This window comes from Oncorhynchus keta, chromosome 21, assembly GCF_023373465.1.
Source record: "Oncorhynchus keta strain PuntledgeMale-10-30-2019 chromosome 21, Oket_V2, whole genome shotgun sequence".
NCBI classification, from domain to species: domain Eukaryota; kingdom Metazoa; phylum Chordata; class Actinopteri; order Salmoniformes; family Salmonidae; genus Oncorhynchus; species Oncorhynchus keta.
The window spans coordinates 3,233,465-3,255,524 of NC_068441.1; the positions used below are offsets into that span (position 1 = coordinate 3,233,465).

The following is a 22,060-nucleotide window of genomic DNA, read 5'->3' on the forward strand; positions in this document are numbered from 1 at the left end:
CAAAGAAAGAATTGGTTTTGGGGGTGACCAGAGAGATATACCTGCTGGAGCGCGTGCTACAGGTGGGTGATGCTATGGTGACCAGCGAGCTGAGATAAGGGGGGACTTTACCTAGCAGGGTCTTGTAGATGACATGGAGCCAGTGGGTTTGGCGGCGAGTATGAAGCGAGGGCCAGCCAACGAGAGCGTACAGGTCGCAATATGGGGCTTTGGTGACAAAACGGATTGCACTGTGATAGACTGCATCCAATTTATTTAGTAGGGTATTGGAGGCTATTTTGTAAATGACATCACCGAAGTCGAGGATTTTCTAGGATGGTCAGTTTTACAAGGGTATGTTTGGCAGCATGAGTGAAGGATGCTTTGTTGTGAAATAGGAAGCCAATTCTAGATTTAACTTTGGATTGGAGATGTTTGATATGGGTCTGGAAGGAGAGTTTACAGTCTAACCAGACACCTAGGTATTTGTCGTTGTCCACGTATTCTAAGTCAGAGCCGTCCAGAGTAGTGATGTTGGAAAGGCGGGCAGGTGCAGGCAGCGATCGGTTGAAGAGCATGCATTTAGCTTTACTTGTATTTAAGAGCAATTGGAGGCCACGGAAGGAGAGTTGTATGGCATTGAAGCTTGCCTGGAGGGTTGTTAAACCTCTTGCGACGAGCAAACCCGTATCCGGGAGCGTAATCATAGCCTCAAGCGCATTAGCATAACGCAACTTTTCCTATTCATGAAAATCGCAAATGAAATGAAATAAATATATTCAAACACAAGCTTAGCCTTTTGTTAACAACACTGTCATCTCAGATTTTCAAAATATGCGTTACAGCCAACGCTAGACAAGCATTTGTGTAAGTTTATCATGGCATAATGCTATGCTAGGCTCTGCTGGCAGCAGGCAACATTTTCACGAAAATATGAAAAGCAACCAAATTAAATCATTTACCTTTGAAGAACTTCAGATGCTTTCACTCAGGAGACTCCCAGTTAGATAGCAAATGTTCCTTTTTTCCAAAAATATTATTTTTGTAGGTGAAAAAGCTTCCGTTTCTTCACCATGCTTGGCTGAGAAATCGACCGAAAAATAATTCAACTATAACGCCAAACTTTTTTCAAAATTAGCTACATAATATCGACAGAAACACGGCAAACGTTGTTTAGGATCCATCCTCAAGGTGTTTTTAACAAATATATTTGATAATATATCCGTCTTGGCAGTTGGTTACTCATAAGAAGCGATTGGAAAAATGGCTACCTCAGTATTTTACGCTAGGTTTTCTGCGGGAGACACCATGTGACCACATGCCATATATGGTCCCTTACAGCCATTCTTCAATGGAAATACCTAAAAAGACGTCACAATGCTGTAAACACCTTGGGGAAAACGTGGAAAATGTAAGCTCATTCGTAGCTCATTCAGAGCCATATAAGGAGTCATTGGCATGAGGCGGTTTCAAAAAATGCAGCACTTCCTGGTTGGATTTTTATCTGGGTTTTGCCTGTAACATCAGTTCTGTGGCACTCACAGACTATCTTTGCAGTTTTGGAAACGTCAGAGTGTCTTCTTTCCAAAGCTTATTTTTTTCCCAAAGCAATTATATGCATAGTCGAGCATCTTTTCGTGACAAAATATCTTGTTTAAAACGGGAACGTTTTTCATCCAAAAATTAAAATAGCGCCACCTATATCCAAGAGGTTAACACAGTGTCCAAGGAGGGGCCAGAAGTATACAGAATGGTGTCTGCGTAGAGGTGGATCAGAGACTTACCAGCAGCAAGAGCGACATCATTGATGTATACAGAGAAGAGAGTCGGTCCAAGAATTGAACCCTGTGGCACACCCATAGAGACTGCCAGAGGTCCGGACAGCAGACCCTCCGATTTGACACACTGAACTCCATCAGAGAAGTAGTTGGTGAACCAGGCAAGGCAATCATTTGAGAAACCAAGGTTGTCGAGTCTGCAGATGAGGATGTGGTGATTGACAGAGTCGAAAGCCTTGGCCAGATCAATGTATACGGCTGCACAGTAATGTTTCTTATCGATGGTGGTTAAGATATAATTTAGGACCTTGAGCGTGGCTGAGGTGCACCCATGACCAGCTCTGAAACCAGATTGCATAGAAGAGAAGGTATGGTGAGATTCGAAATGGTCGGTAATCTGTTTGTTGACTTGACTTTCGAAGACCTTAGAAAGGCAGCGTAGGATAGATGTAGGTCTGTAGCAGTTTGGGTCAAGAGTGTCCCCCCCTTTGAAGAGGGGGATGACCGCAGCTGCTTTCCAAGCTTTGGGATTCTCAGACGACACGAAAGAGAGGTTGAACAGGCTAGTAATAGGGGTGGCAACAATTTTGGCAGATAATTTTAAAAAGAAAGGGTCCATATTGTCTAGCCCGGTTGATTTTGTAGGGGTCCAGATTTTGCAGCTCTTTCAGAACATCAGCTGACTGGATTTGGGAGAAGTAGAAATGGGGAAGGCTTGGGCGAGTTGCTGTGGGGGGTGTAGTGCTGTTGACCGGGGTAGGAGTAGCCAGGTGGAAAGTATGGCCAGCCGTAGAAAAATGGTTATTGATTTATCAGTGGTGACAGTGTTTCCTATCTTCAGTGCAGTGGGCAGCTGGGAGGAGGTGTTCTTATTCTCCATGGACTTTACAGTGTCCCAGAACTTTTTTGAGTTAGTGTTGCAGGAAGCAAATTTCTGCTTGAAAAAGCTAGCCTTGGCTTTTCTAACTGCATGTGTATAATGGTTTCTAGCTTCCCTGAACAGCTGCATATCACGGGGGCTGTTTGATGCTAATGCAGAACACCATAGGATGTTTTTGTGTTGGTTAAGGGCAGTCAGGTCTGGGGAGAACCAAGGGCTATATCTGTTCCTGGTTCTAAATTTCTTGAATGGGGCATGCTTATTTAAGATGGTTAGGAAGGCATTTAAAAAAAATAACCAGGCATCCTCTACTGACGGGATGAGATCAATATCCTTCCGGCCAGGTTGATTAAAAAGGCCTGCTCGCTGAAGTGTTTCAGGGAGCGTTTGACAGTGATGAGTGGAGGTCGTTTGACCGCTGACCCATTACGGATGCAGGCAATGAGGCAGTGATCGCTGAGATCTTGGTTGAAGACAGCAGAGGTGTATTTAGAGGGCAAGTTGGTTAGGATGATATCTATGAGGGTGCCCGTGTTTAAGGCTTTGGGGAGGTACCTGGTAGGTTCATTGATAATTTGTGTGAGATTGAGGGCATCAAGCTTAGATTGTAGGATGGCTGGGGTGTTCCAGTTTAGGTCGCCTAGCAGCACGAGCTCTGAAGATAGATGGGGGGCAATCAGTTCACATATGGTGTCCAGAGCACAGCTGGGGGCAGAGGGTGGTCTATAGCAGGCGGCAAAGGTGAGAGACTTGTTTTTAGAGAGGTGGATTTTTAAAAGTAGAAGTTCAAATTGTTTGGGTACAGACCTGGATAGTAGGACAGAACTCTGCAGGATAACTTTGCAGTAGATTGCAACACCGCCCCCTTTGGCCGTTCTATCTTGTCTGAAAATGTTGTAGTTTGGGATGAAAATTTCAGAATTTTTGGTGGTCTTCCTAAGCCAGGATTCAGACACAGCTAGAACATCCGGGTTGGCAGAGTGTGCTAAAGCAGTAAATAAAACAAACTTAGGGAGGAGGCTTCTAATGTTAACATGCATGAAACCAAGGCTATTACGGTTACAGAAGTCATCAAAATAGAGCGCCTGGGGAATAGGAGTGGAGCTAGGAACTGCAGGGCCTGGATTCACCTCTACATCGCCAGAGGAACAGAGGAGTAGTAGGATAAGGGTACGGCTAAAAGCAATAAGAATTGGTTGTCTAGAACGTCTGGAACAGAGAGCAAAAGGAGGTTTATGGAGGCGATAAAATAGCTTCAAGGTATAATGTAGACAAAGGTATGGTAGGATGTGAATACAGTGGAGGTAAACATCATTGAAACCAGGAGATGTCATCACGTGTGTGTGTGTGGAACTAATAGGTTGGATAAGGTATAGTGAGCAGGACAAGAGGCTCTACAGTGAAATAAACCAATAAACACTAACCAGAACAGCAATGGACAAGGCATATTGACATTAAGGAGAGGTATGCTTAGTCGAGTGATCAAAAGGGTCTAGTGAGTAGTGAGGTTGGTTGGGGTCACGGCGATTTAGACAACTAGCCGGGACATCGGGAGCAAGCTAGCATAGGATGGAGGTCTGTTATTAGCCACCTCGTGCGTTTCAGTCGGTAGGATTAGTGGGGTTCCGTGTGGTAGAGGGGATGAATCCAATTAGCAAAAAAAACACACAAAAACAAAACAATAGATATAGTTATAGAGGCCCAAATAAAAAAATAAAAAAAAATTGTCCGATAGATCTATTCAGATAGCAGCCGATAAGACAGCTAGCGGTTAGCGGACCGCAGATGGGCGTTCAGGTAACGTCGCGACGGAGGAGCCAGCCGGATAACTCCCTCGGGTAGATAACGTCGGCCGTCCAGTTGTGAGATAACGTCGGTAGTCCAGTTGTGAAATCCCGGTGGGGCTCCGCGTTAGCAGTAAAACGGGTCCGGATAGGTGATTGTAGCCCAGGAGTGACTGATGGAACTCTTCAGTTGGCTAGCTCCGGAATAATTTATGTTTGCTCCGGAATCGACGAAAGCCGATAGTCACACGGATAGCAGCTAGCTGGCTGCGAGATCCAGGTATAAATGTCCAGAGTTAGCGGTTGAAATCCGGGGACATGGAGAGAAAAATAGGTCCGGTATGTTCCGGTTCGGGCCGCGCAGTACAAAACTGGCGATAGATTTCCGAGTTTAAGGATAGCTGATGACCACAAACCGTGGTTAGCTGAATACTAACGATTAGCCAATAAAGAATATATTTAATATGCCATAAATTATTGTTTTTTTTTAACAGTTTCACAATTTGTCATTGGTTGCACTAATTGCACTGTTTGTCTTATTATTCATGACATTAACCTGAGGAAGGCACAGTGATGCCAAAACGTTGGTAAATACCCAATAAATTACTGGGAGTTTATATATGGAGTGTGCAACTTTCTTTATTTTTATGTTTTTTTTCATATGCCAACAACATTATTCATTGTACAGCTGTCCCAGAGGCCTAATAGAACACAATGAGGATCAATGGGACAGAGCACAGAGGCCTGGATAAGATCTAGGATTTCATACTGGTTGCATCGGCTACATGACACAAGCGTGAAGTTGTTGTCCTGTGCTTTCCTAGAGGGAGAGGAGGGGATTGGACAAGAAGCTAATCAAGGCCAAATCATTGTAGTCACTTTGTAATTCACGTTCTCCAGCAACACCACATTTGAGTCCCCGGGGGAAAAAAAATCTTTATTGGTTTAATTAGACTATTACCACAGAAACCATTGTGAGGCTGTGAAATTGAAATGAATATTGAAATGATTCATAGCCTGTTGTTTGAATATGCCATACTGAACTATTAGTAAGACCTCGAAGCGTTTCCCAGGAAGAAAATAAAAAAATAGCTTTTTTTGTCTTAAGGTGAGGCATAAGGTCAGCAGTGGTGGGAAGGTTGCTGTTAAAGGGGAGCTGAACTTCCTGATTTGACCTTGTTTTGCAGTGGTCATGACTGAAGCCTGAGTCATCCCAATAAATGCCCATCTGCATCCAGCTCACTAAAGTAATGCAGGTTCATAGAAATCATATGTTCTATATGTGCAGGTCTGCCAATAGCACTCCTCCAATATGCACTGCTCTGAATGTGCTGAGGAAGAGGCAGATTAGGGGAGAAGTACAGGCGAATGATCCAGCCAGTCTACTGTCTTAGTCACAGTCTGAAAATGGGTTTGCTCTGATAAACACTCAGCCCCATGGTGGACGGTTAATTTTAGGCTTATTCAACAGAACTGCAATGCCAAACAGTAATTCAAATGTTCAGATTGTACAGTGAATGAATTCTAATGGTCAACACTGCATAACGGACGATATGCTTTGTATTTATATTTATTATTTATCCCCATTTGGCTGTTGTCAAGGCAGCAGCTACTCTTCCTGGGGTCCTGCAAAATGAAGGCAGCTACAGTGGGGAGAACAAGTATTTGATACACTGCTGATTTTGCAGGTTTTCCTACTTACAAAGCATGTAGAGGTCTGTACTTTTTATCATAGATACACTTCAACTATGAGAGACGGAATCTAAAACAAAAATCCAGAAAATCACATTGTATGAGTTTTAAGCAATTAATTTGCATTTTATTGCATGACATAAGTAGTTGATACATCAGAAAAGCAGAACTTAATATTTGGTACAGAAACCTTTGTTTGCAATTACAGAGATCATACATTTCCTGTAGTTCTTGACCAGGTTTGCACACACTGCAGCAGGGATTTTGGCCCATTCCTCCATACGGACCTTCTCCAGATCCTTCAGGTTTCGGGGCTGTCGGCTGGCAATACGGACTTCCAGCTCTTTCCAAAGATTTTCTATTGGGTTCAGGTCTGGAGACTGGCTAGGCCACTCCAGGACCTTGAGATGCTTCTTACGGAGCCACTCCTTAGTTTCCCTGTCTGTGTGTTTCGGGTCATTGTCATGCTGGAAGACCCAGCCACGACCCATCTTCAATGCTCTTACTGAGGGAAGGAGGTTGTTGGCCAAGATCTCGCGATACATGGCCCCATCCATCCTCCCCTCAATACGGTGCAGTCGTCCTGTCCCCTTTGCAGAAAACCATCCCCAAAGAATGATGTTTCCACCTCCATGCTTCACGGTTGGGATGGTGTTCTTGGGGTTGTACTCATCCTTCTTCTTCCTCCAAACATGACGAGTGGAGTTTAGACCAAAAAGCTCTATTTTTGTCTCATCAGACCACATGACCTTCTCCCATTCCTCCTCTGGATCATCCAGATGTTCATTGGCAAACTTCAGACGGGCCTGGACATGCGCTGGCTTGAGCAGGGGGATCTTGCATGCGCTACAGGATTTTAATCCATGATGGCGTAGTGTGTTTTCTTTGAGACTGTGGTCCCAGCTCTCTTCAGGTCATTGACCAGGTCCTGCCGTGTAGTTCTTGGCTGATCCCTCACCTTCCTCATGATCATTGATGCCCCACGAGGTGAGATCTTGCATGGAGCCCCAGACTGAGGGTGATTGACCGTCATCTTGAACTTCTTCCATTTTCTAATAATTGCGCCAACAGTTGTTGCCTTCTCACCAAGCTGCTTGCCTATTGTCCTATAGCCCATCCCAGCCTTGTGCAGGTCTACAATTTTATCCCTGATGTCCTTACCAGCTCTTAAATCGGTCCATATATAGCCTAGATATCGATCTATGAAGACTGTGTGATAAACGGAAAAAAATAGCATTTCATAACGTAACGTCATTTTTTTAAATTCAAAAAGTCGACGATAAACTTTCACAAAACACTTCGAAATACTTTTGTAATGCAGCTTTAGGTATTAGTACACGTTAATAAGCGATAAAATTCATCAGGAGGCGATGTCAATTCTATAGGTGTCTGTCTCGAAAAAATGTCTTGGAGAGAGCTCAACCAAAACATCTGGTCGGAGACCTGAACAAATGGCTTGTCTCTTCTTCGATTCGGTTAGACCAAGAATCAAAGCTGAATCAAATGACAAGACTCTAGACAACGTGTGGAAGCTGTAGGCACTGCAACCTCGGCCTCATTTAATTCGGTTCACTTTGAACAATTCCTGGAAGTAGCGCAAGGATATTTATTTCCATTTTCAGTGATCAGATTTTCCTGCACTTTTCGATGAAACGGAAGTTCTGTTATAGTCACAGCCGTGATTTAACCAGTTTTATAAACGTCTGAGTGTTTTCTATCCACACATACTAATCATATGCATATACTATATTCCTGGCCTGAGTAGCAGGGCGCTGAAATGTTGCGCGATTTTTAACAGAATGTTCGAAAAAGTAGAGGGTCGACTTAACAGGTTAATCAGGGCAAGGTGACTGGAAACATGACCGAATACAAACAGTGTAGCTATTCCCTCCGCAAGGCAATCAAACAAGCTATTCAACTGCTCAGACACAAGAGGTATGTGGCAGGGTCTACAGTCAATCACGGATTGCAAAAAAGAAAACCAGCCCAGTCACGGACCAGGATGTCTTGCTCCCAGGCAGACTAAATAACGTTTTTGCCCGCTTTGAGGACAATACAGTGCCACTGACACGGCCTGCAACCAAAACATGCGGCCTCTCCTTCACTGCAGCCGAGGTGAGTAAAACATTTAAACGTGTTAACCCTCGCAAGGCTGCAGGCCCAGACGGCATCCCCAGCCGCGCCCTCAGAGCATGCGCAGACCAGCTGGCTGGTGTGTTTACGGACATATTCAATCAATCCCTATCCCAGTCTGCTGTTCCCACATGCTTCAAGAGGGCCACCATTGTTCCTGTTCCCAAGAAAGCTAAGGTAACTGAGCTAAACGACTACCGCCCCGTAGCACTCACTTCCGTCATCATGAAGTGCTTTGAGAGACTAGTCAAGGACCATATCACCTCCACCCTACCTGACACCCTAGACCCACTCCAATTTGCTTACCGCCCAAATAGGTCCACAGACGATGCAATCTCAACCACACTGCACACTGCCCTAAGGGTGCGTTCTGAGCCCTCTCCTGTACTCCCTGTTCACCCACGACTGCGTGGCCACGCACGCCTCCAACTCAATCATCAAGTTTGCGGACGACACAACAGTGGTAGGCTTGATTACCAACAACGACGAGACGGCCTACAGGGAGGAGGTGAGGGCGCTCGGAGTGTGGTGTCAGGAAAATAACCTCACACTCAACGTCAACAAAACTAAGGAGACGATTGTGGACTTCAGGAAACAGCAGAGGGAACACCCCCCTATCCACATCGATGGAACAGTATTGGAGAGGGTAGCAAGTTTTAAGTTCCTCGGCATACACATCACAGACAAACTGAATTGGTCCACCCACACAGACAGCATCATGAAGAAGAGGCAGCAGCGCCTCTTCAACCTCAGGAGGCTGAAGAAATTCGGCTTGTCACCAAATGCACTCACAAACTTCTACAGATGCACAATCGAGAGCATCCTGGCGGGCTATATCACCGCCTGGTACGGCAACTGCTCCGCCCACAACCGTAAGGCTCTCCAGAGGGTAGTGAGGTCTGCACAACGCATCACCGGGGGCAAACTGTCTGCCCTCCAGGACACCTACACCTACACATAATTTTGCACGCCCAATTTTTCAGTTTTTGATTTGTTAAAAAAGTTTGAAATATCCAATAAATGTTGTTCCACTTCATGATTGTGTCCCAGTTGTTGTTGATTCTTCACAAAAAAATACAGTTTTATATCTTTATGTTTGAAGCCTGAAATGTGGCAAAAGGTCGCAAAGTTCAAGGGGGCCGAATACTTTCGCAAGGCACTGTACCTGTTTCTGCTTTGTCGTTATGGGGTATTGCGGGTAGATTGATGAAGGGCATTACAAATATATATATTTTTTTTAGAACAAGGCTGTAACATAAGAAAGTGTGGAAAAAGTCAAGGGGTCTGAATACTTTCTGAATGCACTGTGACTTCTATTTTTTGGAGAATACACACCAATATAGCACTATCTGTACATTCAGAGGGTAGCTGGTATCTGTACTACAATTCTACCAAGTATTTATACCACTGACAGACTTTTATGAGCTGTTTTGACTGCAACTAAGCATATATCTAGGTCTCCAGATTCAAAGAAAAACTTTTTTTAGATTTGCCGTACAGTTGCTACTTTTCTGAGAATACAGCTCTCTGTGTAAATTCAGAGCTTATCCAAGTTCTTGCATTGCATATATCAAGTATTATACCATTTGAAGACTTTGCATCCCATTGGCAGATTATTATATGCACAGATGATTGTTTGTTTTTTTACCTTTATTTAACTAGGCAAGTCAGTTAAGAACAAATTCTTATTTTCAATGACGGCCTATGAACAGTGGGTTAACTACCTGTTCAGGGGCAGAATGACAGATTTGTAGCTTGTCAGCTCAGGGATTTGAACTTGCAACCTTCCGGTTACTAGTCCAATGCTCTAACCACTAGGCTACCCTACCTTATTACAGTCATACACGGTATAGAAAAGTACAATCTTCGGCTCGCTAAAGAAATGCAGGTCCGTAGAAAAACACATGTTCTATATGTGCAGGTCTGCCAATAGCACTCCTCCAATATGCACTGCTCTGAATGTGCTGAGGAAGAGGCAGATTAGGGGAGAAGTACAGGCGAATGATCCAGCCAGTCTACTGTCTTCGTCACAGTCTGAAAATGGGTTTGCTCTGATATACACTCACAGCCCCATGGTGGACGGTTAATTTTAGGCTTATTCAACAGAACTGCAATGCCAAACAGTAATTCAAATGTTCAGATTGTACAGTGAATGAATTCTAATGGTCAACTCTGCATTAAAGGATGACATGCTTTGTATTTGTATTTATTATGTATCCCCATTAGCTGTTGTCAAGGCAGCCGCTACTCTTCCTGGGGTCCTGCAACACGAAGGCAGCTATATACAGTCATGGCCAAAAGTTTTGAGAATGACACAAATATTAATTTTCGCAAAGTTTGCTTCTTCAGTGTCTTCAGATATTTTTGTCAGATGTTACTATGGAATACTGAATTATAATTACAAGCATTTCATAAGTGTCAAAGGCTTTTATTGACAATTTCAGGAAGTTGATGCAAAGAGTCAATATTTGCAGTGTTGACCATTCTTTTTCAAGACCTCTGCAATCCGCCCTGGCATGCTGTCAATTAACTTCTGGGCCACATCCTGACTGATGGCAGCCCATTCTTGCATAATCAATGCTTGGAGTTTGTCAGAATTTGTGGGTTTTTGTTTGTCCACCCGCCTCTTGAGGATTGACCACAAGTTCTCAATGGGATTAAGGTCTAGGGTGTTTCCTGGTCATGGACCCAAAATATCAATGTTTTGTTCCCCGAGCCACTTAGTTATCACTTTTGCCTTATGGCAAGGTGCTCCATCATGCTGGAAAAGGCATTGTTAGTCACCAAACTGTTCCTGGATGGTTGGGATTAGTTGCTCTCGCAGGATGTGTTGGTACTATTCTTTATTCATGGCTGTGTTCTTAGGTAAAATTGTGAGTGAGCCCACTCCCTTGGCTGAGAAGCAACCCCACACATTAATGGTCTCAGGATGCTTCACTGTTGGCATGACACAGGACTGATGGTAGCGCTCACCTTGTCTTCTCCAGACAAGCTTTTTTCCAGATGCCCCAAACAATCGGAAAGGGGATTCATCAGAGAAAATGACATTACCCCAGTTCTCAGTAGTCAAGATGCACTCACACCTGCCTGCTGCCATTCCTGAGCAAGCTCTGTACTGGTGGTGCCCCGATCCCCCAGCTGAATCAACTTTAGGAGATGGTCTTGGAGCTTGCTGGACTTTCTTGTATGCCCTGAATCCTTCTTCACAACAATTGAACCACTCTCCTTGAAGTTCTTGATGATCCAATTAATGGTTAATTTTGGTGTAATCTTACTGGCAGCAATATCCTTGCCTGTGAAGCCCTTTTTGTGCAAAGCAATGATGCGGTTCCTTGCAGGTAACCACGATTGACAGAGGAAGAACAATGATTCCAAGCACCACCCTCCTTTTGAAGCTTCCAGTCTGTTATTCAAACTCAATCAGCATGACAGAGTGATCTCCAGCCTTGTCCTCGTCAACGCTCACACCTATGTTAATGAGAGAATCACTGACATGATGTCAGCTGGTCCTTTTGTGACAGGGCTAAAATGTAGTGGAAATGTAGTGGCGATTCAGTTCATTTGCATGGCAAAGAGGGACTTTACAATTAATTGCAATTCATCTGATCACCCTTCATAACATTCTGGAGTATAATGCAAATTTCTGTCATACAAACTGAGGCAGCAGACTGTGAAAATTAATATTTTTGTCATTCTCAAAACCTTTGGCCACGACTGTACAATAGATGCATATAGAAGTATTCCTACCTTCAATGTCTCTGACAGGCTGACATACTGACACTGGAGTCAAAATGACCATAAAGGACTTGAATTTATAAAAAGTCCATATTGATACAGAAACACTCAACAATTATTTAGATTTATTAAGAACAAGTTCACTGACAAAGTTGTGACAAATGTGAAGAATTGAATAAACCGCCTTTAGACTATGATATGGTCAAAATAACCCCCGTCGGTGGTATGAGGGTTTAGAAGTTAACATCCCATCATGCTTAATTGCCCAGTTGTCCATTATTTTGGCTCGAAGAAAAGTGACTTTGAAAGACTGGTCTCAAAGTAGCATCGTGGGTTTAAAGTGTGTGTGTGTGTGTGTGTGTGTGTGTGTGTGTGTGTGTGTGTGTGTGTGTGTGTGTGTGTGTGTGTGTGTGTGTGTGTGTGTGTGTGTGTGTGTGTGTGTGTGTGTGTGTGTGTGTGTTTCACCAGATCCCATCCAATTGAACACTTACAGGAGATTCTGGAGTGGCGCCCGAGACAGCGTTTTCCACCACCATCAACAAAACACCAAATTATGGAATTTCTCGTGAAAGAATGGTGTCACCTCCATCCAGACACTTGTAGAATCTATGCCAAGGCGCATTGAAGCTGTTTTGGCAGCTTGTGGTGGCCCCAAGCCCTATTAAAACACTTAATGTGGTTACCTGTGACACAGGATGGTCATAATGCTTCTTGACAGTGTCATAAAGTGTATTTTTAAGTTATTTAAAATATGATGAAAAAAAACAATGATTGCAAAAAATTAATTACAACAACAAAGGACTTATGAAACAAACTTTCAAACTAAAGGAAACTTCTTGGCAGGGAAACTTTTTGATTCTCTGCCATAATATAACGCAATATATGTCACAACAAGTGTAAATATATGGGTCGTGGCAGTGTTATGACCACATTATGACAGGTTATGACATGTCATGTCAGTTGTTATGACATGGTTATGACCACATTATGACAGGTTATGACATGTCATGTCAGTTGTTATGACATGGTTATGACCGTGTCGTAACGTAATATGACGGTGGGTGTCAAGTAAAGTTGAACCATTAGTACAATACAGCAGCAGATAACATAAACCAAATAATCAATCAAATCATTTCCCACTACAACTTGTCCTGATTGTCCCCGTTTATTTATTTGTTCTTAAATGAATCCATGGATAACATCTTGGGTCCTGAATCCCCCCATAAGACTGCAGAGCCAAACACAGCCCAGAGCAGAGCACTAGTGGACTGTGTCTCCACAGCTGTGAGAGGCTTTACCACCGCTGGCATCTGCTCCTCTTAACGTCCCATCCACTATTCTCGATGGTGCTGCGCTTCACCTCGGTGGTAAGCAAAGCAATCTGGAGAGAAAGCGGAGCGTCTTAGAGGGATAGACGTAACAAAAACAAACAAAGACACACTAGCAGAAGTAAAGTCTGGGGATGCAACACTATGTTGATGAAACAGCGGGAGGGAATCTCTTGCTGCATTAAGATAGCTAGCTACGAAGGTCTAGTCAAACCGAACCGATTAGAATTATAATGGTCTCTCAGTCAAATACCTTACAGGTTAACACATTATTGGAATTTATTGATTTCATTACATGTTAAACGAGATGTGTCAGTGTGGATTATGTTTGTTTTAGGTTGGGTCATACCGTGTCATGGTGTAAAATAATTTGAGTCTATACCATCTTATATTAGCCCAACCTTTTAATTGCTTTTCCCTCATCAAGTTAGGTGATCAGTATTTGTAACAGTGTACTGTATACATTACAATTCATACGAGCCTGTCCCTCCCATTTAATGTTCTCAATAAGATGGCCTAATTCACACAGTTCTGCTTTGCAAACACTTAAAATGGAGTGAGGGAGACTGCTGATCAGCAAGGCCCTCCCCTGTGATTCACAATGTTCAGCCGTGGATAAAAAATTCATGAGGTTATTTCGTTTTTTTATGGGGCAGCTTGTAGTGAATCAGAATAGGGCAGATAGGCTGGTGTTATGACATTCTGTTTTAAAGGTTGACGTGATGGTCATGTTAAAACAAGCACTGCCGTGGTGGTGGTGGTGGTGGTGGTGGTGGTGGTGTGTGTGTGTGCGTGTGTGCGTGTGTGCGTGTGTGTGATGGGGAGGGGGTTATAAAGAGAGGATCAAGCCATCCTACCAACAGATAACTTTATTAATAATTGACTTCTGTCATGTGAAATGTAATGAATAATAGTGATACACCACAAACATGTCTCATATGCTTTAGGCTTACAGTGTATACTCTATTACACGTACTCGTTACACAGGCACAAGAACTTTGGTGAAGAGTAAAGCTTTGTCATGGATTGTACGGTGTATAGTTGTGTCCTTCACAAATCATTTCCGTCACTTCATGAAGGACATACAGCAAGGACAAATGGACAGAAGTGTTTAACCGCAGAAAAGGAAAGAGGGTTTGACACGAGCATTAACATCTAGAGTAAACCACCAGGGATGTGGTGGAGCAGTAACTGTCGATTCGTAGTGCTCTTTATTAACTTCAGGCAGGGAATTATAGCCCAGCAGATTGTGTATGGTTCCCGACACCGGTTACATTAACCCTGATCTTAACCCTACACTTAACCAATTTCGATCCGTAGGTCTAACAGAGTCTCCATGACATTACTTTACAGATGTACATCCAGACAACCACGCTGACCATCTCTGTGAGCCTGAGTGCATCTGTCTCTCTGGGGATGCTGTACATGCCCAAGGTCTACGTGATCCTCAGGCACCCGGAGCAGAACGTTCCCAAACGCACACGCAGCCTCAAGGCTGTGGTCACAGCTGCCACCATGTCCAACAAGTTCAACCCCAAGGCGAGCCTACGTCCCAATGGAGAAGCCAAGTCCGAGTTGTGTGAGAGCCTGGAAACACAAGGTGAGTTATAAGGTGAAGACTAATATATGGTATATATACTGAACAAAAATAGAAATGCAACGTGCAATAATTTCAACGATTTTACTGAGTCACAGTTCATATGAGGAAATCAGTCAATTGGAATAAATTCATTCGGCACTATTCTATTGATTTCACATGACTGGGAATACAGATATGCCTCTGTTGGTCACAGATACCTTATTAAAAGAAATGGGCCTCTCAATGGGCCTCAGGATCTCGTCAAGATATTTCTGTACATTCAAATTGCCATAGATAAAATGGAATTGTGTTCGTTGTCCGTAGCTTGTGCCTTTCCATACCATAACCCCAATGCCACCATTGGGCACTCTTTTCACAACGTTGACATCAGCACACTGCTCACCCACAATTCTCTAAAACAATGCTGGAGGCGGCTTATGGTAGAGAAATTAATTTCTTATTCTCTGGCAACATTCCTGCAGTCAGCATGCCACTTGCAAACTCCCTCAAAACTTGAGACATCTGTGGCATTGTTGTGTGACAAAACTACACATTTTGGAGTGGCCTTTTATTGTCCCCAGCATAAGGTGTAATGAGCATGCTGTTTAATCAGCTTCTTGATATGCTTCACCTTATTTCAGGTTATGAAATATGGGACATGTTGTGTTTATATTGTTGTTCAGTGTACATGTCAGCCTTGGCTGAGAGCACCCTTGTGTGTCTTTAAATGTTAAAATGTATTTTACCCTTCAGGCACTGTAAATTACGTGAATAAATTGGTTTAAGAGGTGGAAAGCAAAGTCTCCAAATCATTATTTACTGGCCACCTTGCGTCATTGTTATTTTACACTTCGATTGATGTAGGAAATGAGCTGCCATTTTTAATTTTAAGTCAGTTTGTGAGTTGAGGGAGGCATTAAAACATTCCATGATAGGCTCAACATCTCCACTGTGTGTGGATATCACTAAGGAGGGCATTAATACCAGGAGTGGTGTACTGTATAGTCCTACTTCACCAGATACCTCAACGCCATACACAATTAACCTATGGTATTGTATTGAATGTGTGAGATCCATTTCAATGCTTGTTATACACCATATATAATAACAACCATGTTTTATTTTAGAATTTCAACGCATTCGGTCGACTATCACAGAAAGACACTGTTCAATATGCTGAACAGGTATATTTTCAGCAGTTTGGCTCAGATTTGTGGCTTTGTGTTCAAAGCCCGGTGTAATTAATTGAGAGGTAAACGAGTTTCCTTTCTGAACCAGCTGAACCTCTCTCTGCTTGAGTCCATCTCCCTCTAATTTCAATAGCAATAAAAATGCTTGGTGGTTTCTGGGACACTCTGGCTTTATACAACTGTGGTAAATAATGATTTCAACCATTGACTCAGCAGAAAATGTCTCAGGTGATGGCCAAAACACTCACCCACACGGCTGGCTCGCTTCCCTCAGAAAAGAAAAGAGGGGTCTAAGTCGGTAATGTCTGTCAATAGAGATAGACTCCCTGTTTGTTGGTAAATCTGAATGACGGATGCATATCGTGATGATTCACGGTTCCCCGAGAGCTAGCCTACAGTATTTTGGGGATTATTTAGCCCCTGCAAATTTTATTCCACTGATAACAAAAGTACAGAGATGTTCCCCAAAAATACATTGTAGACAATTTACTGTAGTTGTTTATATTGAATGCAACATTGCAAATATTTCATGGCAAAAGGACGAGGATGCTGAGCATGGTGTGGCGTTATATAACATCTACACATAGGCCTTTATCTAAACATGTATTTAGTTTAACGACAACAGTGACGATGTAACAATAAGTGAGGGGAGGGAGATTTGATAGCAAGCACAAATTCCTCGCCTATCTGTTTACAAGGGGCATACAGTGCATAGGTATTTGAATAAGCACCATTTGTCATTGCCATTATGGACACATTGCATGATGGTGCGGCAAGTAGCCTTGTGGTTAGTGCATTGGGCCAGTAACCAAAAGGTTGCAGGATCAAATCCCTGAGCTGATAAGGTAAAAGTCTGTTATTCTGCCCTTGAACAAGGCAATAAACCCACTCTTCCCTGGTAGGCTGTCATTGTAAATAAGAATTTGTGCTTAACTGACTTAGTTAAATGTAAAAATTATTTTTTGAAAAATACCTGTCTCGCTGTCTCTCTGACTGGCTGACATTAGTAGCAGGGATGGTAAAATGTATCCGCTCCGGCTCAGCAGATCAGATAAGACGGTCAGGAGAGAACTGGAGAGTTGAGGCTTGATTACCCAGTAGACAGGGTAGGAAGAGGTGGAGGTCTGGGAGGGGATTGAGAGCCCCCCCACTGTACAAATACGACAGGGACAATATACTGTGTGTGTGTGTGTGTATATATATACATATATAACTATACATGCAGAAACTATATAAATAATGAAATTAAATAATGAAAACCGAAACAGCCCTATCTGGTGCAAACACAAAGACAGGAACAATCACCCATGAAACACAAAGAATATGGCTGCCTAAATATGGTTCCCAATCAGAGACAACGAAAATCACCTGCCTCTGATTAAGAACCGCCTCAAGGCAACCATAGACTTTCCTTGACAACCCTACTCAGCCACAATCCCAATACCTACTAAAACCCCAATACAAAAACACACCACAAAATAAACCCATGTCACACCCTGGCCTGACCGAATAAATGAAGACAAACATACAGACTTCGACCAGGGCGTGAACAGAACCCCCCTAAGGTGCGGACTCCCGGACGCACATCAAAACAATAGGGAGGGTCCGGGTGGGCGTCTGTCCATGGTGGCGGCTCCGGCTCGGGACGTGGACCCCACTCCATCAATGTCTTAATTCCTCCCCCTCGCGTCCTAGGATAGTCCACCCTCGCCGCCGACCATGGCCTAGTAGTCCTCACCCAGAACCCCACTGGACTGAGGGGCAGCTCGGGACTGAGGGGCAGCTCGGGACTGAGGGGCAGCTCGGGACTGAGGGGCAACTCGGGACTGAGGGGCAGCTCGGGACTGAGGGGCAACTCGGGACTGAGGGGCAGCTAGGGACTGAGGGTAAGCTCAGCACTGAGGGGAAGCTCAGCACTGAGGGGAAGCTCAGCACTGAGAGGAAGCCCAGCACTGAGAGGAAGCCCAGCACTGAGAGGAAGCCCAGCACTGAGAGGAAGCCCAGCACTGAGAGGAAGCCCAGCACTGAGAGGAAGCTCAGGCAGGTAATTGGCTCCGGCAGATCCTGGCTGGCTGGCGGATCTGGAAGAGTCTGGTTGACTGGCGGATCTGGAAGTGTCTGGTTGACTGGCAGATCTGGAAGAGTCTGGCTGACTGGCAGATCTGGAAGAGTCTGGCTGACTGGCAGATCTGGAAGATCATGGCTGACTGGCGGATCCTGGCTGACTGGCGGATCAAGCTGCTCTGGCTGCTCCATGCAGACTGGCAGCTCTGGCTGCTCCATGCAGACTGGCAGCTCCATGCAGACTGGCAGCTCTGGCTGCTCCATGCAGACTGGCAGCTCTGGCTGCTCTATGCAGACTGGCAGCTCAGGCTGCTCCATGCAGACTGGAAGCTCTGGCTGCTCCATGCAGACTGGCAGCTCTGGCTGCTCCATGCAGACTGGCAGCTCTGGCTGCTCCATGCAGACTGGCAGCTCTGGCTGCTCCATGCAGACTGGCAGCTCTATGCAGACTGGCAGCTCTGGCTGCTCCATGCAGACTGGAAGCTCTGGCTGCTCCATGCAGACTGGCAGCTCTGGCTGCTCCATGCAGACTGGCAGCTCTGGCTGCTCCATGCAGACTGGCAGCTCTGGCTGCTCCATGCAGACTGGCAGCTCTGGCTGCTCCATGCAGACTGGCAGCTCTGGCTGCTCCATGCAGACTGGCAGCTCTGGCTGCTCCATGCAGACTGGCAGCTCTGGCTGCTCCATGCAGACTGACGGCTCTGGCTGCTCCATGCAGACTGACTTCTCTGGCTGCTCCATGCAGACTGACGGCTCTGGCTGCTCCATGCAGACTGACTTCTCTGGCTGCTCCATGCAGACTGACAGCTCAGGCTGCTCTATGCAGACTGACAGCTCAGGCTGCTCCATGCAGGCTGGCAGCTCTCGCTGCGCTAAACAGGCAGGAGACTCCAGCAGCGCTGGAGATGAGGAAGGCTCTGGCTGCGCTGAACAGGCGGGAGACTCCGGCAGCGCTGGAGAGGCGAGGCGCACTGTAGGCCTGATGCGTGGTGCTGGCACTGGTGGGACTGGACCGAGAACAGGCACAGGAAGCCTGGTGCGGGGAGCTGCCACCGGAGGACTGGTGTGTGGAGGTGGCTCTGGATAGACCGGACCGTGCAGGCGCACTGGAGCTCTTGAGCACCAAGCCTGCCCAACCTTACCTGGCTCGATGCCCACTCTAGCCCGGCCAATACGAAGAGCTGGTATGTACCGCACCGGGCTATGCACCCGCACTGGGGACACCGTGCGCTCCATAGCATAACACGGTGCCTGCCCGGTCTCTCTAGCCCCCCGGTAAGCACAGGGAGTTTGCGCAGGTCTCCTTCCTGGCATAGCCATACTCCCTGTGAGCCCCCCCGCAAGACATTTTTGGGGCTGACTCTCAGGGTTCCATCCACGTCACCGTGCTGCCTCCTCATACCAGCGCCTCTCCGCTTTTCTCCGCCTCCAGTTCTTCCTTGGGGCGGCGATATTCTCCAGGCTGAGTCCAAGGTCCTTCACCGTCCAATTCGTCCTCCCATGTCCAGTCCTTTTCTCGCTGCACCTTGGTGCGGCTACACTACCCTGGTTTAGCCCAGGGTCCTCTCCCGTCAAGGATTTCCTCCCAAGTCCAGAAATTCTTGTCGCGCTGCTCCTGTTGCCTGTTTCCATGCCACTTGGTCCTGTTGTGGTGGGTGATTCTGTAACGGCTCTCTTCTATCTCCTCCTCTGACGAAGAGGTGGAACAAGGATCGGACCAAAATGCAGTGTGATGATGATTCATGATATATTTTAATGAAGGAAAACTATACATGCAGAAACTACAAAAATAATGAATTGAAATAATGAAAACCGAAACAGCCCTATCTGGTGCAAACACAAAGACAGAAACAATCACCCACGAAACACTCAAAGAGTATGGCTGCCTAAATATGGTTGTCAATCAGAGACAACGAAAATCACCTGCCTCTGATTAAGAAACGCCTCAAGGCAACCATAGACTTTCCTAGACAACCCTACTCAGCCAGAATCCCAATACCTACTAAAACCCCAATACAAAAACACACCACAAAATAAACCCATGTCACACCCTGGCCTGACCAAATAAATGAAGACAAACATACATACTTCGACCAGGGCGTGACAAAATGGCAGATTTTACGTAGCAACCCTCACTCCTGTGTTCCAATTTAACGTTGTGTTAGCTAATCCAAGTTTATAATTTTAAAAGGCTAATTGATCATTAGAAAACCCTTTTGCAATTATGTTAGCACAGCTGAAAACTGTTGTTCTGATTAAAGAAGCAATTAAACTGGCCTTCTTTAGACTAGTTGAGTATCTGGAGCATCAGCATTTATGAGTTCAATTACACGTTCAAAATGGCCAGAAACAAAGACGTTCTACTGAAACTTGTCAGTCTATTCTTGTTCTGAGAAATGAAGGCTATTCCATGTGAGAATGTGCCAAGAAACTGAAGATCACGTAGAACGCTGTGTACTACTCCCTTCACAGAACAGCGCAAACTGTCTCTATCCAGAATAGAAAAAAGAGTGGGAGGCCCCGGTGCACAAATGTCTTTTTTTAACCACAATCCGTTCATTTTTGGACAATGATTGAACTGCATCCCTCTCTGTCTTAGAAAGATTACGTCGTGTTTGGTTGGAGTCAATTTTACCCTTAAACAGATTCTCCACATCAAAATTTACCTTTGTGGCAAATTTATTTAGTGTGGCAATCTGGACGATGGGACAAAAGGTGGACTTGGGCTTAAAAGGTGTTTGAGGGCACAGAAACTGCCTGACCTGTCTGTAGTTGGAGAGATGTGTTGCTTGTACCAGGCCTTCAGATGTAGATTCCTGTAGAAACAAAATAGGTCAATCTTTGTATTGAATTCATTTGTTGAGTATGTGGGGACAAAGGACAGTCCTTTAGACAAAACCTTACACAATCATCAGAAAGGGGTTCTCCAGAAAAGTTGATCACAGCCTTGTTCTGGTCCTGCTCCGTGTGGTTGGATAGTCTTGATTTCTTCCTCCCCCTCCGTGTTGGCCTCTTCCGCATCCACTCCCTCTTGGAAGGAGCTGGCCTCGGAGTGTCAGGGGTGATCCTCATCATCACTGCTCGTTAAGTTGAAATGTGATGTGTTGGTTTTCTCCAGGCAAAGAGAAACAGTTAAACCAAAGGGAAAGTTTTGGGATTTACAAATGACAGGCCACTAAGTACCCTGGTTTAAATGAAGATACGGATTTACAAACTACAGGCCACTATGTACCCTGGTTTAAATGAAGATACGGATTTACAAACTACAGGCCACTAAGTACCCTGGTTTTAATGAAGATATGGATTTACAAACTACAGGCCACTAAGCACCCTGGTTTAAATGAAGATATGGATTTCTCACCTTTTCTGTAGGGTCGTGATTGGTCCATTTGCTGTCATCTCGTGGACATTTTTCTCTATTGCACTCAGCTATGTTTGGACTGTTTGTAAGGGTTTTCTTCTGGTGAAAGAGAGGCGGACCAAAATGCAGCGTGGTGGTTATTCATGTTTTTAATAAAGACGACTATACATGAACAGACTATACAAAACAAGAAAAGTGAAAACCTAAACAGTCCTATCTGGTGCAAACACAGAGACAGGAACAATCATCCACAAAACCCAACACAAAACAGGCTACCTAAATATGGTTCCCAATCAGAGACAATGACTAACACCTGCCTGTGATTGAGAACCATATCAGGCCAAACATAAATAGACAAACCAGACACACAACATAGAATGCCCACCCAGCTCACGTCCTGACCAACACTAAAACAAGGAAAACACATATGGGAACGATGGCGGACCCTCGCCACTAACCTTGGCCTGGGGAAACCTAACAGGCCCCACTGGACTCCATAATTGGTAGCTCAGGTCCCTTGAGTGGGAAGCCTAGGAAACCTAACAACAGGCCCCACT

The 22,060-nt window shown here is 44.8% G+C and overlaps 1 protein-coding gene across 1 annotated transcript in view; it reads left to right on the plus strand.

Moving 5' to 3' along the window:
- LOC118399947 (metabotropic glutamate receptor 4-like) overlaps positions 1-22,060 on the plus strand; it is a 236,878-nt gene that overhangs the window by 208,523 nt on the left and 6,295 nt on the right. Inside the window, exon 9 of the mRNA XM_035796185.2 lies at positions 14,663-14,909. Coding sequence (XP_035652078.1) covers positions 14,663-14,909 — 247 coding nt within the window. The remainder of the gene's footprint in view (positions 1-14,662; positions 14,910-22,060) is intronic.